The sequence below is a fragment of the Dendrobium catenatum genome, unplaced genomic scaffold (genome assembly GCF_001605985.2).
Source record: "Dendrobium catenatum unplaced genomic scaffold, ASM160598v2 fragScaff_scaffold_1116, whole genome shotgun sequence".
Taxonomy (NCBI): Eukaryota; Viridiplantae; Streptophyta; class Magnoliopsida; order Asparagales; family Orchidaceae; genus Dendrobium; species Dendrobium catenatum.
Window position 1 is genome coordinate 1,338,689 of NW_021319578.1, and position 18,011 is coordinate 1,356,699.

Here is an 18,011-nt window from a genome sequence, read left to right on the forward strand (position 1 = left end):
TCATTAAAAGATTTAACACATAATCACCCATCATTCATATTAACTTCTACCATTCACAAAATATTTTTTTTATTTACATTAATATCTATAAAAAGAAGTAATATATGAGTCAATTTTATATTTTTAATAATATAAATAAAACATTAACAATTGGAGAGAGCTGCAATAATTAACATGCAGAACAGAAAGAAGCTCGTCGCATAAATTCGATTATCACCTACCATAATTCATCTTAATTTATTGGTAAGGAACTTTGGTTACCTTAAGACCTTGGATTCAAAATTTATGTACGTAATTTATATGTTAGTTTATTTTATTTGGTTAAAAAATCTCAAAAAAAAAAAGAAGCTTTTTTTTAATACTAATAAATGATTAAATATGACTTTTTATTAAAAAATTTAATTTTATATGACATTTATTGCAATATAAAAACTTAAAATTCAAATAAGAACAATCAATAAGTAAGTTTTATAATTTTTAAAAATACAATTTATAGTTAACTAAAATGAGACAAATTCTCCAATCAAAATTTTGGCTTCTTTATTACTTTTTAAATCAATTTTTTTAGTAAAAAACTATTTTAAACTAAAAAAATTTCACTAGAAAATTACTTTAAAAAAATTACAAAAGCTACTCAAAACAAAGCCTTAAGCTTTGTTTGGGACATCTTTTTATTTATTCTTAAAGCAATTTTTTAGTATAAAAGTTAAAAAAATTTTATTTAAGAGGCAATAAGATAGCCGTCCCAAACATAGCCTTCGTAGATGTCAACCAATGGTGTCTTGCCAATGTTATTCTACTTGTGAGGAGAATACTTTCCATAATCAAGACTGTTGAGTTTATAACAAAATTTATTTTAAATACAAGCAACCAACATTAGAGCTCAGCTCAATAATATTCTATCAAAGGACAAGAGGATTCTGCAGGCATAAAAATCATAAGAATAATCATGAAAAAAACAAAAAAAGAGACAGAACCCCCAAAAAAAGTTGTTGAACAGCAGTTCTGCACCATCATTTCTCTAAAGCTAATATGAATGATCAACACATTGATAGAGTTCTCATGTTTTCCTGGGCAATCTATGAATGAAGAAAACTCAGGAGAAACTCTTTGACTTCATCTTCCATCCAAATCATATTATTTACAGCAAAGTCAGCCTTCCTCCCAATCTATGTCGTCTTCGTCATCGCCGGATGCTTCGGGCTGGGCATTCAGATCAGCAAGCTTGAAAGTTTCGCCAGTGTTGCCTGAAATGAAAAATCTCTTTCAGTTCATTCCATGTGGTATGGCAAATGAAACAAGGCCATAATTAGAGATTTTGAAATAGTAGGTGTGCATATTGTGCATTATATTTAAAACCTGCATGATCCCATAAAAAAAATATGTTTGGAAGTACGAGCGAAGGACAAGGCATGAAAGTTGGCATAAGAAGTCAGTCTCCCAGAAATTTGTAGAAGACCGGCAACAAATAAAGGAGATCAGAACAACAATATGAAACTGATAGGGAGTGGATGCAATTTTAGCAAAAATAAGAGAATGACACGAGAAATTTAAGAAAAAGAACATACAAGAAATCTTTATCATTGAAATAATTAAGAATGAAAGACAAGATACAATTAGATCTTCAATTGGAGAAGAAGTGATGGGGACATCAGAGCATGAATCGTATATCAGAGGCGTGGCCGACGATCTACGGCCACGATCGCGTCGATCTATTTTGAGATTATTTCATGTATTTGTTTTATTATGTTATTTATCTTTTATTATTAGTTATTTTGTAATCGTTTTCCGTTTTTACCCCTTACTTAATGGGAGGTCGTATGTAAGCCCTTAGGGCATTATTGTCTTTTTCTTTTGAGTCTTATGTACGAGGCTATTTATAGCCTCTATGTTCTCTTTGAAAATTAATGAATGATTATTTAAGAATTTTGTTTTCTTGTTAGAGTTCTTGAGAGAGCATGATAGATCGGACAGAGATCCCTTGGAGAGGGAGATTGGGGCATCACCCACCAACCTTGGAGACGGTCGGGTTCGTGGTTTCATATCTTCGATTTCCCTTAACTCTATCTCCCACTTTTTCTTCACGATCTTCTTCTCCCTAGTCGTTTCCTTCCACCCACCAAAACACCTCCTACATCTCCACCTAACCGCCGGCCTCTTACCCGACCCCGTTCAAACCGCCGGCCTAGCTCCCTCCCCTCCCCCATTGCCTACCTCGGATACTTCATAATTTTGGATTGTCATAATTCTGTTGGTCTTTGAATTCAAATTTCCCCAAATTTGAAATTCAAACTCTTTCCTAAATTATAAAATCTATTTTAGTAAAGTTTTCAAATTTTCCCTACTCTTGATCTTTCCCTCCAACATCAAATTGCCACTAAACTTTTCCTAAATTAACCTTTCATAATTTAGGTAACTATTAAATTCAAATCCATTTGAATTTAAACTAGTTACCTAAATTATAATCCTATTTTAGGCAACTTCCTAAGTCAGCCTATTTGAAGTTTGAATTAATTTGGATAAAATCTTTTATTCCAAATTTAATTCCTTAATTCAAGATAGCATTGAATGCCTCCACAAATTCCTCCCTACCTCCCTATAGCCGCCGGCCATGCTTGAATAACCGCCGGCCCCACCCCACTTTCCTTGCTTTGAGTTTCCTAATTTAATTTGAATTAATTTGGGAACAATTTGGAATCCAAATTAATTAAATTTAAGATTCAAATCCTTTCCTAATTCTATTAAACTATTTTAGGAAAGTTTTCGAATTGAATCCAATTTGAATTTCAAATTAAATTGGACCCAGTTAAATCTTTCCTAATCTCTAAGCCCAAATTTAGGAACCCCATCACCTCTTCATAAATCCCTCCCCACTCATTAAAACCGCCGGCCCCTAGCTCTTACCCGGCCCCTCTCCTCTCTCCCTCCCTTTAATTACTCTCAATCAAGAGGATAATTATGAGGTGTTTGAATTGAAATTTCCCTCCACCTAAACCTCCCAAATCTGAACCCAAGTTCCCAAACCACTTTCCCTCATGGCCGGCCACTTCATCCCCCTTCTTCCTTAAGGGTTATCGAGATAAGCTCATCCCTCTTAATTGGAGCCTCCAAGGGAAGTACCAACTAGCATGCTCACCACCTTCAACACTAGAGAAACTTCTTTCTCTCTAAGTTGAACCTTCAAGGGAACTACGACGAAGTTCTTCAACATCTCGGCTAAATGTTTCCCGACTTTGACTAAGGTGAACTTCTCCCCTCTTATCACTTACCTTCATAATCCCCTAATCTTGTAGGTGATGACAAGTCACAAGGAGCCGTGCTTCACTTTTGCCTAAGCTTAATAAACGTAGGGTTTTATTTCGCCGTTGCCAAAGCTTAGTAAACATAGGGTTGAGTGCATTGTATTTGCTTCTAATTTTATTGTTATATTAGAGATTCTTGTTGAAAGCTATTTACTTAGCATGATTCTTGAATTTCTAACTAGTTTTGATTTTTCCAAGTGTTTGGCAAACGTTTTAGCCCAAACATAGGCACCCCTCTCTTGTTTTATTTTATCGTTTGGATTGATAATAGTTTTAATCTTACTTGCTTAATTCAAGAATTCGTGCAAATTCTATTTCATTCATTTAAAGCATTTAGTTCTACATCAGGAAGATCCGACCCTCCCAAATTCCTAGCCATCGGCTAAAGCCCACTCAACCTAAGAAAAACTAATTCCAGTAAAATCAAGCATAATCTGAAATCACCTGATAGTTGGCCTTAAATAGGTTCTCCTAATTCCCTCCCAAATCAGCTCACTTTTTCTAAATAATTCCCTCTCAAATTTGAATTCAAATTAAGTCTCTTTCCCGAATTAATTTCCTTTTAATTGTAATTAAAATTTTCCTAAACAATTCCCTCTTTCTCTTCTTGCCTGCCGCCCACCCTAGTAGGGCTCATCAGCTCAGCCCGCAACCCACCATAGGGCTCATTAGCTCAGCTCACTTTTCCAATGAAGATACTCATTTTTTATTTCCTTTTTCTTTTTCATAACGTTTTTCTTTTAACGTGCACGAGTACATTGCGTCCCCAGCTAGTACCGTAAGGGAGTGTGCTCCATCAGTTAACACATGCAAGAATATTATATCATATCATTTCATTTTACTTTCTATGAATATGTAAATCATGAGATAATTATTTTCATTTGATTCAACATGATCAATCATTAAGTATGAAAAAAACGAATCATAATCTAATTTATAATAAATACTTAATAAGCAATAAGCACATATCAGTATCTTTCAATGCATTTAATTCAAGAAAAGAAACAAAATCATTACTTTAATTAAAAGACATGAGTACTTGCCTTGAACTTAAGAAATGCGCTACTTTACTTTTACTCTTTATTTCGAGGTTAAAAGATTATCACCTATTAAAGGCTTCCAGTGCCCTCTCCCAATTATGAAATCTTCCACCGTTGACATTAATATTTAATTTCATCATTTAGCACTTAACACTTTATAATTCCATAATAATTCCAAAACAAATCATTAAATTGATTTGACTAACATGTTTAGGATAATTTTGAATACATCATTTATCATAGCATTAAATGGATCTAATTCATTCCAAAAGTCCTGTTAAATCACAATAATTACCTCACCAAACCTTTCTCTCATTCTTTGAAATTCCTCCTTCCTCCACCGTCGAACTAAAGTTTATATTACTTGAATTCTTCCGACATAAAAATAAAAATGTATTTCTTATTATTTCTTCAACCATAGGAACAATAAATGAAAGTATATAACATCAACTAAATCACTTACTTTTTCATAAGAGGGAATTCCAAATCCCAAATTCTTCTTACCACTTTTCCGGATTTTCTTCCCTTATTTTTAACTGAACATTCATCCTTGCTTAGATTAGAAATCACATGATGATTTGCACAGAAAATAATAAATTAAAGAAATCGACAAACATACCTTCTTCTTTCTTCTTCTTCCTCTCTACCCCTCTTCTCTCAGTTTGCTTCTTAGCGATAACAACGAAAAAGGAACGAGTGAACGAAGATATGACTCGCGACGAGTCGCTATTTTTTCCCTCGTGCGCGATCCTTGCTCCAAACCACAAACTGAGCCCATTCGGAATCTACGCGCACGCGTCTGGTTCGCCTGGGTCATCCGCTCCAGTTCTATTCGCGTGATACTGCTCACCCGCTTGATCGCGCTCATCCGCTTCTTTGTCTGAACCAGCTATTTTGTTAGGGCCGGTTCAAATGAATCGGCCGGCTGAACCGGTTCTTACACCCCATAGTTAGCCTTAAATAAGCTCCCCTAACTTCCTCCCAAATCATCCCCCTTTTCCTAAATAGTTTCCTCTAATAGTTGGATTTAAATTAAATATCTTTTCCTAATTAATTCCCTCTCAATTATAATTAAAACTTTTTTAAACAATTCTCCCTCCCTCTTCTTGCCCGCTAACCACCCTAGTGGGGCCCGCTGGCTCAACCACTGGTCCATCAGAAACAAAATCAAAAGGAATCAGATAACAACTAATCCGCACGAATTAATCAGAGATATAAAGCCCCAACCACCAAACACCCCTAGTTCTCTTAAATTTTTAGCATCTGTATATTATCTTCAGAATCATAGCTTGGTTTTTGCTGAGCCACTTTCTTATCTCCCCGAACTTTAATGCTATCCTTTCCCCAGCTAATTGAAGTCAAACTCCGACCATCTTGAGTCATAATAGTATTAAGATCTACAATAGCTGCGTTCTACAACATGTTTCGTTAGAATCAGCTCAAGGCTTTACAAAATAAGCCGTTAATGAAATAGTGAAACAAGAGAAATAAACAAATAGGCATCGCCGTTTGAACACATAATAATAAGCTAGGTCACTAAAAGCTATTTCAGACAACAATATTTTTCTGAAATGCAATTGAACTTTTACTCAAATGCCAGTGCGGCTGGAATTTTAAAAGCAAAAAAAATAAAAAGCTATCCCAAACAAAACCTCAAGGAAGAATAATGGCTCCACTTCTTATTTTCTGGTTGAGAAGAATTAGATTTCTATTTATATAAATACCTCTCTATGAAGAGAAAAGAGAAAAGCAAAGGAAGAAATCAATTAGAAAAAAATGAAATCCAAGGAAGACAAGAAGGTCAAGAGAATTTCCGCAGGAGGAAGAATCCTTGTGACCTACTATCAAATTACTGCATCAGCACACCTTTACTGCATCATTTCTCATGTCAAACACTCCCTAACTCAATTCCATTTGGCCTAGAACATGGAAAATCTAATCTCATTAATTATTGCAAAAAACCTACATAAAACCTACTCCATAAAAATACTTGCCTAATCACCTGGTGTTACAAGAACTAAGGCTAGACACATAGCTATGATCTTCAAAACATACAACTCCTAAGCATATCCTCTTATTCAAGGATCATATCATACAGGTTGTGGGATTATGAAAATATCACATGGATATTCTGAAAAAAGATACTTACATACCAATGTTTCCATAAATTAAAAGGAAGAAAAAAACAATAATCAATAACACTGATTTTACTACCATACTTACTAAGTAACAATGCCTCAAGTTTATTGAGAAAAGAAAAATAAGATGAGTAAGAAGCCAAAAGGAAAAGAGAAGAAAGGGAATGATAACATTAGAAGAATGATTGCCTCAAACAAAGGTAGGAAACTGTTAGAAAAGAAAGCATGAAGGACTATGGTTAGAAAAAGGGAGGAAAAACCAAGAAAGAATACTAGAGCAAATGTTATTTCTTAATTCAATAATAAACCATTCTTAATCACAACACAGGACTTGCTATTTCTGATAGCAGCCAAACATTTATTGATATTGTAATCCTAATAACATTAATATAATGATAAGCATGTTCAAATGAGAAAATGGCTATTTTACCCATACAACTAATAAATAGACAAATAAAAATGATGACATAAATATGAAGCATGATTTGCCATGAAACAATCATGTGCCCATGAAGACTTAACTATGCTATAAGACAATAAATGACAAGCTAAGAAAGAATACATAAAATTAGTAAACACAAATACTAATGAATGAGGACTAGATTAGATGTTTCATATTGAATCAAAATATAATCATAGGAAAATCATGATGTCATCAGTTTGAACAACTATGCTAAGAATAAATTAAAAAGAGAAAAGAGTGACCAATGCTATAATATCAATTGAGAAAAAAAAAAAAGATAAGTTAGAAGAGATGTCTTCTAACTAAATAAGTTTATCATGTTTCAACATTAGCATATCAACTTACTCTTCTTACCTCCACTAGAAGCTTATTAAAACGCAAACTAGCTATCAAACAAGGTTGTGCAAGCTTTGTCTAGGAAAACCAGTGCTTAACACCAAACAGCAGGTAATCAAATGCACACAGCAAACAGGTCTCAGATCAACTAAAGCACATAAACAAAGCAGTGCACTTCCAGGCAACCCATGAAGCACTCGTACTAAATAGATCAATTAGATGCACTAGAAGAAAATTTACCTGTAGGAACAGCCTCTTCCCAATCAACATCATCATTTTCATCATCTGCCCGTTTTGATTTCATACCAACTTGCCGCTCATAAGGTGCTTCAAAGATGCCATTGGAAAGGTCAGATGTTGATGCCTTGTACTTCTCTGCTTCTTCTCGCAATCTTCTGGATGCAGCTTCCTGTTCTTCCTGTCTCTTGGCCAGAGCAGCATAGTAAGCCTTGAAATACTCATCCTACAAAATTTGAATTGGAACAAAAGATAAAACAATGCAACCTTAGGTAAAAGTTTTCGAATAAAAAACTAAAATCAAACGGGAAACTGCTATAAGTTTGACAAAAGAAAATTCATCAGCTGCACTAACCTGTAAGTTCTTTTCATCTTCCTTCTCAACACCTGGCTTCTTCTCATCAATAGCATATGAACTCTGATCTGACTTCATATCATGTTTAACTTCTCCTCTTTGTTCTTTCGTGAGAACCATTCCTTGCTTGATCATCCAGGGAGGTAAGACTTTAACGCTTGCAGATTTTGTATCAGGTTCAGTGCCCTCTTCTTTTACATCCATACCAGATAGTGCAACCTCAACCTACCAGCATTAGCATAACAATGACATGAAGAGAATTATGTTAAAAGAAGTAAATGTTAAGAGCTACAAAGAGGTTTCAAAGTTTCAACAGCTTCCTAAATTAACATACTATCGTCCATGACAAAACATATAATGATTGCATGCACAGACATACATCTATTGAAGCCAAAAAGCCAAATTAATTAGTGATATTATAAAAGAATACACAAAACTGGAAACTGAATGTAATCAGACTGTAAAGTAATTTCACAAACTTGAGCATCTGTATATTATTTGACATTAATCTAGAAAAAGAAAAGTCAGTTAAAGAGATTCTAATAGTAGCTTCCTTTTAAGGCCCACGATCTGCATTCATGATCAAAATTTGATTTAAAAATAACGAAGAACAGATCATATTTGTATCTATGCTTTCTGTCCTCTGTGGTATGACCATCATAAGCAGTAGGATTGGAAGGTTATCTTGCAGGCTTCTCTGTTCAAGTGGAAATTGCATAGAAAAGTAATTATTAATTAACCATTTGCAGAAATGTTATTTTCTAACAAAATTCATTGTATATGGATTGCGCATTAAACAAAACTAGATTATGTAAGCACTATGCAAAAAAATTTAAGCATATGCACTTAAGTAGAGTTTACAATTTAAAAATGATCATTCTACACACAGTAATGCAGTAAATATGATTTAGCACGTTTTTTGACCTATATTCTAATTCCAAAATTGCAAACAAGATGAAGGAAGCAAGTAGGGGCATGCTACAATGCATGCAGGATAAAATTAGAAAAGGTAGAATTAAAATGATCACATTAGGGTGACTAGGAGTAACATCATTGAAGTTGGAGTAGAGAAAAATAGACTGAAGTGATTCGAGAAGAAGGCTGGTGATGATGATGAAAAGAAAAACCAGCCTAATTACAATTTTCAGTTATTATATCAACCTTGAATGAAAAGAATGCATTTGAGTAAAACAAAACATTGACTAGATAAAAGGGAAGCATACCCTAGTTTCACCGAGAAATGGCATAGGTGTTCCACCATATCCTTGCCCCTGAGAAGACTTGGTAGAGTCGTTGGCATTAGAATCACCTGTAACACGAGCAGCTGCATGCACTCTTGCTTCCCATGCTAAGAGTCCTCCAAATTCTGGTACGGCCAAGTCCTTTACTCGTGCAAGCTGCAACATCAAGGGCTTCAACTGCTCCTGTATTAGTTGAAATTTCAGTATCAGGAACTCTAAGATTCGGGAGAAAAGTTCGAAAAGGAAACTTGCTGACTCAAAATTGTATAGCTTTATGATTTCCTACCTCATCTTAGAAAGTCCAAAACCCAAGAACAAACCAAGCAGCACCACTTCAGGAAAAAAAAATAGCAACATTTACCAAAAAAGTAAAAAAATACAGCATCAAATGTTGCAAGGCAATTTCCAACTGAAAATTATGTGATAAAATAAACAAAACAAATCTGACATAAAGAGAACTTAAACTTGTGTTACATGGATAACAGACATTAGGTTTCTCGAACTTGAATTTTGAGTCAAAATACCAAAGCGTAGAGGAGAAAATTTTTATTTAAGAGAAACTGAAATGATAAAAAATTTAATGTTCAAAGCTTATGCAGAATATGAATAGCAAGCTATTGAGTACACTTCAAGGAATAAAAATCCAAGTTATAAAACAGAAAGAAACATCATAGCTGGCATGGAACGGTCAAAAACCACTAACTCTGCCAAAGAAAGCACCTTTTGGCAATGGACAGTTCTAGGAAGGTAATTGACCCTGCCGCCTAGGCAGTTATTTTTGAAAAGCAATCAATAGCATGTCCAGGTAAACGAAAATAGTCATCTATATAGATCTTTGACATTACGTTGATACCTACGATGCAAAAGTTTATGGCTAAAGTGAGAATTGAATTGGAACAGACATTAATTTATAAGTTCAGCTTATTCACTTCATATTGACCAAAGCTCCAACTGCAATCAAGCATGATAATTAATTCAAAAAGAACCATGCGTTACAGTTTGAAAATCACGAGGAAGAGCTCCCATATATTCTACCAGAAACAACAAAACAAATCACAACGGTATCAAAGTCCAGGCATTTAGAGAGCCAAAAATCGAGACGCTATGTCTTAACTTCAAGCAGAAACATCAACAGGGAACCAGAATTATATCCAATTGCTTTTGTAATGCAAATTCAATTGGAGAGTACCAAACAACCTAGAGAGACATCTATCTAATTTATTTTAAAAAAAAAAACTTCAAGATAAAAGGGCAATTGGATAGGAATTTTATCTATTATAATTGGAAATATCAACAAAAAGATAGAGAGATCAGTAATCACAAATCAGCCACTGAGATGCTTCAATTTGTAGAAATTCAGTCACAACAAACAATTCAAAAACGTCATCCTTATGTTCAAATGGTCTCTAAGGATTAATATCACGACTCATAAAATTCTGCAAACAATATGGACGATGATAATGATCATTAATTGTCACTAATTGAGTTTCATACTAAGCCCAAACTAAGGTTGTGCACGGGATTACTCTTGAGCCTAAATCCATGACTGTATCTAAACATAACACCAAGCCTGGGACAAAGATATCTTTGAGCAGTATTATTGTTCAACTGTATCTTGAAAAGAGAAAATTCCTTAATCCACACATCTCTGTATATCTCTAAAATTCTTTACCAAATGTACTCGTTCCACAGGTTCCAATATACTCCTCACAAGAGATATATATTGAATTTGTGAAACCACTGTTATAATCGCCAAGTGTTTATGAGGACCACTACCCCCCGGGCTTGCAGTGATACTAAACTTTGAAGAGAAGGCTTTGCATCGCTCTTTAGAGAAGATCTCCAACAACCCTTAGGAAGTTAATGCTATATATGACACATATCAAGATAACTCTAGTAATTTATGGACCACTCTTTTTTATATTGAATAATTTATAGTATTTTTATTTCATTTTTAACTGCTCTTGCCAATAGCACAAAAATAACATGTTATAGTTAATTGGTGAGTCGTGACTCTTGAGCAAATGGCATAGCAAGCTTTCAAATAAAATGTGTTATGTAAGCAAATTGTATTATAATCTCTTGAGCATAACACACATAGTATGTCTTATTTTGTTCAGTTTGAGTTTTTGAGCCTCCTTAATTATTTCAATTCAAGTCTTTAGGTTTAATGGCTTGAGCATAAGTTATTTTTCAAATTTTCTAGGGTTTCGTTTATGGATTAAGCTCTTACATAGCTTTCTACCACAGCATGACTTAAGACTCTTCTTTAAGAGCTGGGATTCAGAGACCTTTGAAACCCCTCTTGCTTCAATGTTCACAGATTTTTCTCTTCTCCATAATCATAGCCACTGCTGCCTCACAAGTCACATCATCCCAGCGAACAAATGTGCTGTAGCATGACCAACGACATGAGATCCAAAAGTTATCAAGAATAACCCAATTACTCTCCCTTGTCATTATTGCAATTAGGTGCTTCTTAACAGTAACAAGTTGCAACATCTGCCATTTCTCTTCTCATTCCGCCCTCCACTGACCTCAACGGTGACAATGATTGATCATTCATTTCTAGGTAAGTAAATGCCCTAGGATGATTTCCTTGCTCTATTATTTTGCTTCTCATTCAAGTATTTCATCCCAATATAATATGCTTGTTAATATAGAGGAAATGGTACATTAGCATAAGATTTTTATGTGAGCATGTATACTTTATTAGGATGCCATAAAATGCAACCTAGCTGTGTCCTAACTCAATTCTTAGACATATAATAAGATGTGTAACTAGCAAACATTTGCCTCATCATTTTAACCAAGGTTCGATGTGATGGAAGTTGAGCATCAATCTCATTATATTTTATAAGTACTGGCCAACAATTTTAAATAAAAAAAGGTGCATATAAATTCAACTGACACGCATTATGCCAGACATTTTGGTGCCATATTCCTATATCACATTAAACATTTATTTACATCCACTGAAGCACACGCTTCCCAAGAAAACATCCATTAAAGTAGGTTTAAGAAGACTACCTCCATCTTTTGAAGCATATCTTTTAACTTTTCTCTTCGTCGCCTCCTGGCATTATCATCTCCATCTCCCATTTCATCAGCAGCAAGTTTGTCACTCTCAGCAATAAGTTCACCATTACAGCCTTCGCAGTGAAAATACTCATCAGTCATGCTTACAAGTTGCAGTGCATCAAAAGCCGAATATCTGCACATCGGCACATTTCAAAGGCTAAGAAACTTGCTATGAGTTTCAAATCAAAAGCCGAATATCTGCACATCAGCACATTCCAAACGCTAAGAAACTTGGTATGAGTTTCAAACTTGAAATACTAAATGATATTCTGGATACCTTCTCCCACAATTAGGGCATATATACTGCTGAATGGTATTCCTACTGTCCAATTCATCCTTCAACTTCTTCTTCATCCGATGCAACCGATACCTTACGACATCATGTATCTGCATTCATACCCATATATGCTGGTTTATAAATAGGTGTAGAAAGAAATTCAATATAGTTGAATCCAAGAAATAAATGGAGAAGAAAAAAACAATGAATAATGATTCCAAATAAATTATATAAAGACAGACATTATAGAAGTATTAGAGCAAAGGGAAAATAAAACAATTTAGAAACAGAAAGGAAAAGTAGCCCATCAGAAAGAATTTTAAGTGTGGCGTTTTATCATAAAACTGAGAATTCATACTTCACTGTTAGAGGCCAAAGTAAAAAATTTACGTTCTAACGCAAAGGGCCAAAGATAACAGGGTACAACAATCACAACCAATCCCGCCATCCTTGTAACACAGCAGGTGAAACAATTCTTTGATTCAGAATGCACAAGATGTTAGATTTGCCAACTCCATAACAATTTACAACTCTTATTCTAATTTTAGCATGTGACAGGCTTTTATAATACATCTTATTTACCAGCAATTCAACGCCGCATCCAAGCCAAACACTTGCAATAAGCTGTTGTTTCAAATGCCTTCATATGGGTGCACCATCCTGCCTTTACTAAGCCTTGCAAAGATTGTATGTCCCACTCTAATATCAACCTATTGTTTCCTTACAGAAACTGAACTAAACCATAACAATGGATCAACAACAACAAGCTTTTATCCCACTACGTGGGGTCGGCTACATGAATCTTTTTTCTCGATTGTGTCCTATTAAAAGTCAAATTATCATTTAAATCTAATAGAGAAAGATCATTTCTAATATTTTCTAACCAAGTCTTTTTAGGTCTGCCTCTACCTTTCTTAACATAAGTCAAATCTAATACCTCTACTTTCCTAACAGGGTCATCGAAAGGCTGCCGTTTTATGTGACCAAATCATCTAAGTCGACTCTCTCTAATTTTATCTTCTACTGGAGCTACTCCAACTTTTTCATTTATATGCTTATTTTGTATCCTATCTCTAAGGGAAAAGACACTCATACACCTGAGCATCCTCATCTCTGTCACACTTAACTTAGTATTATGCTTCTCTTTTAATGGCCAACATTCGACAACATAAAGCATTGCAGGCCTCACCACCATCTTATAGAATTTTCCCGTAAGTTTGAAGGGTACTTTTTTATCACACAACAAGCCCGATGCATTCCTCCACTTAAACCATAACAATGGATCAAACATAAAAATTAACAAATAGTTTTCCGATGAAATGCAGGCAGGAAAATAAAATAACACAAGTTTGTAAATAGTTTACGCCACATAAGCAACCATGTCATACAAAAAATGTGTCAATCTTGTTCCATATCAGTAAGAAAAATTGAGATCAGCTTCACGATTAAGATGATGCATGTAGAACAAACCAACTGTAAACCAGCAACAACTTGCAGGAAGGGACTTCTATTCCCCAGGAGATCTCGCAGTTCAAACATGCACTTCAACTTACAAAGCTAACAGTCGGCAATCCATTTAATAATAGTTTAAGATGATTCTGATTGAAACAATGGGGCACAACACATACATAGTTGTCAGGAAATGTCATGCTAGATGCAGAAGTATAAATCATGAAAAAAAAAAGACATTAATGAATGCCAATGTAATCGATATTAAATTAAGAAAAAATAATTTATCATTATTCAAAGGAAATGCATTTTAATAAGAGAATATGCAGGCATGAAGGATTAATGCTTCTCCATCAATGATAGCACTAAGGCAATTTATCAGTCTAACAGCAATAGGCCATGATATCCTTCATTATTTTGCATAAAAGGGATCACCCATATTATTTGCTGTTATGTTGAATGAGTTAATAATCATCTCACGAGAATACAAAAAAAATAAGGGTTTTAAATTTGTATCTTCTATCATATCACGGCATTATAGATTTTTATTAGAAGGTATCTAACTTCGTATTTGTTGAATGAGTAAGAGCTCAAGCCACTTGGTAACACTCACTCTAAACAAATGAATAAAAAAAACAACTAATTACAACCAAACTAATTTGGCACTTGCGTGCATAAGACTTTCGAAACCGGAAGGTAATTATTAGGTAAAGGAAGTTAGATTTTCAATGGAGGAATCAAAGAATAAAAAAAGCTTTCCCTAATCTAGCCAAGAAAAGAGAGAGAAGTCATCGCCCTCCTTGATACAAGAACCTAAGTTTTTTATCATCCCTTGGATAGTGCACGTGTGTGTGCGAGAGAGAAAGACTCGGGTAAGGCCTACTGAAAAAACTTGTTGAAGTATATTGAGGAAGTATGGATTCTAAAAATTTGCCAGGTTGATCTTTTATGTTTGTTAAAATTTAACTTTGAAGTGCGCTTCAATGGCCAAGCCCATGACATTATCAGGCGGCACTTTTCTTTCGTCTCACGCTTGAGTTGGCTGCAGACAAACACTGCATGCCTTCGAGTGCAAAATCATGCAAGAGAAGCACGGGTAAGAATAGCTCACGTGATTCACTTCTGCTTTTAGGTTTGGTTCAAATCTGAATTCAATCAACAATTCATTAACATAGAATAAAAGGGAGTATAAAAATAAGGCTAGTGATTGCAACAACCTATATATCATAGCACACTCAAAAATCATGACTTGACTAGCAAAAGTGACACTCATCTCCATCACCAGTGGCGCTTGTCTCCATCTTCATCAGTGTACCCGACTCCATCTCCATTAGTGATATGATAGGAATTACTTGGTTCACAAGTAATTCTAACCCAAACCAATCAAATTACAGCAGCAAACTGCTGTCCACAGCAGAGAAAACAGCAGGAAAACAGGGAAATCTGAGAGAAAACGCAAGAAATGGCTTGTATTTCACTAGTAATGAAAGCAAAACAAAAAAAGATACAACGTTCTTCGATTCGAGAGGAAGAAAAACTCTCCACAAGTCTCTAGCAAACCCTAGAGCCCAAGAACACCAAGAGATCTCAAACTTCTCATTCAAATTCAAGATGATCCCTAATTCCCCCCAATCTCCTAATTAAACAAAAATAATCATAAAGGACAATAATGGATTTCCTAAAACAGCCCTCCTCATTCAAATTTCTCCCTCCCAAATCAGAATTAATCCCACGTGGGGTCCACAAGGAGTTCCGCCCCTTGCTGCCATTTCCGCCCAGCCCGTCTCGCGTAGCAGTGGACCGGTCCAACCGGCCCATCCTGGGCCGGTCTAACATTACTCCCCTCCCAAAAACTCACCTTGTCCTCAAGGTGAAAATTGGGGAACTGTTGCTTCACAATTTCATAAGGCTCCCAAGTAGCTTCGTAATCGGGAAGATTCTTCCATTTAATCAACACCTCCTTGTTTCCCTTTTTATCAATCCTCACTCCTTGCAACTCCATAGGTTCCATGATCACCTCTAACTCCTCTGTCAAAGATGCTGGTAGCTCCGCACTAGCTACCTGTTCCCCTAATGCTCTCCTCAGCTGTGACACATGGAACACTGGGTGTATGGTAGCAGAAGAGGGCAACTTCAGACGATACGCCACTGCTCTTGTCCAAAACTTCGTAGGGGCCAAAATATCCTGGCGCCAATTTCTTATTCCTTCTTCTCGCTACTGTCCTTTGCCTGTAGGGTCGTAGTTTTAGGAATACCTTCTCTGCCACTTCAAACTGCATGTCTCTCCTGTGTGAATATGTCTGCTTCTTCATGATCTGTTGAGCCCTCATCAGATGCTTCTTTAATTCTTCCAGACCTTGTCCCTTTCCTCCATGTACTGCTCAACTGTCGAGACCGATGTACTTCCTTTCCCGTAGTGCACTAAGTGTGGGGGATCCCTTCCATACAACACTCTAAATGGGGTCATCTGAGATGCAGAATGATACGACATATTGTACCAATATTCAGCCCAAGGTAGCCACTTTGCCCACATCCGCGGTGTTTCTAAAGCAAAACACCTCAAGTAAGTTTCCAAACTTCGGTTCACCACCTCCGTTTGCCCATCAGTCTGTGGATGATAGGCGGTACTTCTCTTTAGGACCGTGCCTTGCATCCTGAACAGATCTCTCCAAAACTAGCTGAGGAACACTTTGTCTCGATCAGACACAATAGATTCTGGAACCCCATGCAGCCTGACCACCTCCCTGATAAATGCCGCAGCCATCGACACCGCCGTGTAAGGATGTCGTAAGAGAATGAAGTGTGCATACTTGCAGAGCCTGTCAACCACCACCAGAATGACCGTGAATCCTTTTGACCTGGGTAAGCCATCAATGAAATCCATGGACACTTCCTCCCAAACTCTGTTTAGAAGTGCCAATGGTTGTAGTAAACCTCCTGGAGCCATGGCCATGTATTTGTTTCTTTGGCAGACCTCACAACTCGCCACCATCTCCTCCACATCTTTATGCATTCCTTTCCAGTAGAGTTCCGTTGCCAGCCTCCTGTATGTCTTCTGAACTCCTGAGTGACCTCCGACTGAGCTGCCATGAAATTCCTGCAACATATGGGGCATGTGTATGGAAGTTCGTGGCATCACGAACCTCCCTTGATACAATAGTCTCCCCCCTTCAATGTAGTAACCAGAATGACTGCTCTTGTCCTTCCTTAGATCCTCCCTAATCTTCCTCAGCTCCTCGTTCAGCATACTTTCTTCTTTAATGGCCCCCCAGTCTACTATCAATGGCGCCGACACAACCAACTCCTGAATCTCCCCAACGCATCTTGATAAAGCATCGGCCGCCTTATTCTCCAAACTAGGCTTATATTGGATCTCAAAATCATAGCCTAATGTTTGGATAACCACCTCTGGTGCTCTTCGGTCACCATCCTCCGCTCTAACAAATACTTCAAGCTCCTCTGATCAGTCCGTACAATGAAGTGTCTTCCCAAGAGATACGGCCGCCATTTTTGGATTGCCAAAACAATGGCCATCAACTCTCTTTCATACACTGACTTCAATCTACCTCTGCTGAAAGCACTTGGCTGAAGTATGCTACTGGCCTGTGATTCTGCATCAGCACCGCCCCTAGCCCATATCCTGAGGCATCTGTCTCTACTACAAAAGCCTGATCAAAGTCTGGAAGAGCTAGAACAGGGACCGTCGTCGTGGCTTCCTTCAACCTCTCGAACGCCTGGGTGGCTGCCTCTCCCCAGCAAAAATTGTCCTTCTTCAGCTGCTCAGTCAAAGGCCATGCAATGGTACTATACCCCTTCACGAACTTCCTATAGTATCCAGTCAATCCTAGAAAACCCCTCAATTCCCTGAGGTTCCTAGGTAGCGGCCATTTCTGCATTGCCTCAATTTTAGTTTGATCCACTGCCACTCCTTGAGATACCACATGTCCCAAGTATTCCACACTTGCCTGAGCAAAGCTGCACTTCTTTAGGTTGGCTTTCAACAGGTGCTCCTGAAGCACTTCCAATACCACTCTCAAATGCTCCCAATGCTCCTCCACAGTCTTGCTGTACACCAGGATGTCATCGAAAAAG

General features: G+C 36.5%; 1 protein-coding gene across 1 annotated transcript in view; it reads right to left on the reverse strand.

The window, feature by feature from the left end:
• Positions 1-797: 797 nt before the first annotated feature.
• LOC110109770 (general transcription factor IIE subunit 1) overlaps positions 798-18,011 on the reverse strand; it is a 48,702-nt gene continuing 31,488 nt past the window's right edge. Inside the window, exons 5-10 of the mRNA XM_020840967.2 lie at positions 12,471-12,580; positions 12,143-12,326; positions 9,095-9,295; positions 7,872-8,096; positions 7,520-7,742; positions 798-1,247 (exon numbers count right to left, since the gene is read on the reverse strand). Coding sequence (XP_020696626.1) covers positions 1,153-1,247; positions 7,520-7,742; positions 7,872-8,096; positions 9,095-9,295; positions 12,143-12,326; positions 12,471-12,580 — 1,038 coding nt within the window. The 3' untranslated portion in view covers positions 798-1,152. The remainder of the gene's footprint in view (positions 1,248-7,519; positions 7,743-7,871; positions 8,097-9,094; positions 9,296-12,142; positions 12,327-12,470; positions 12,581-18,011) is intronic.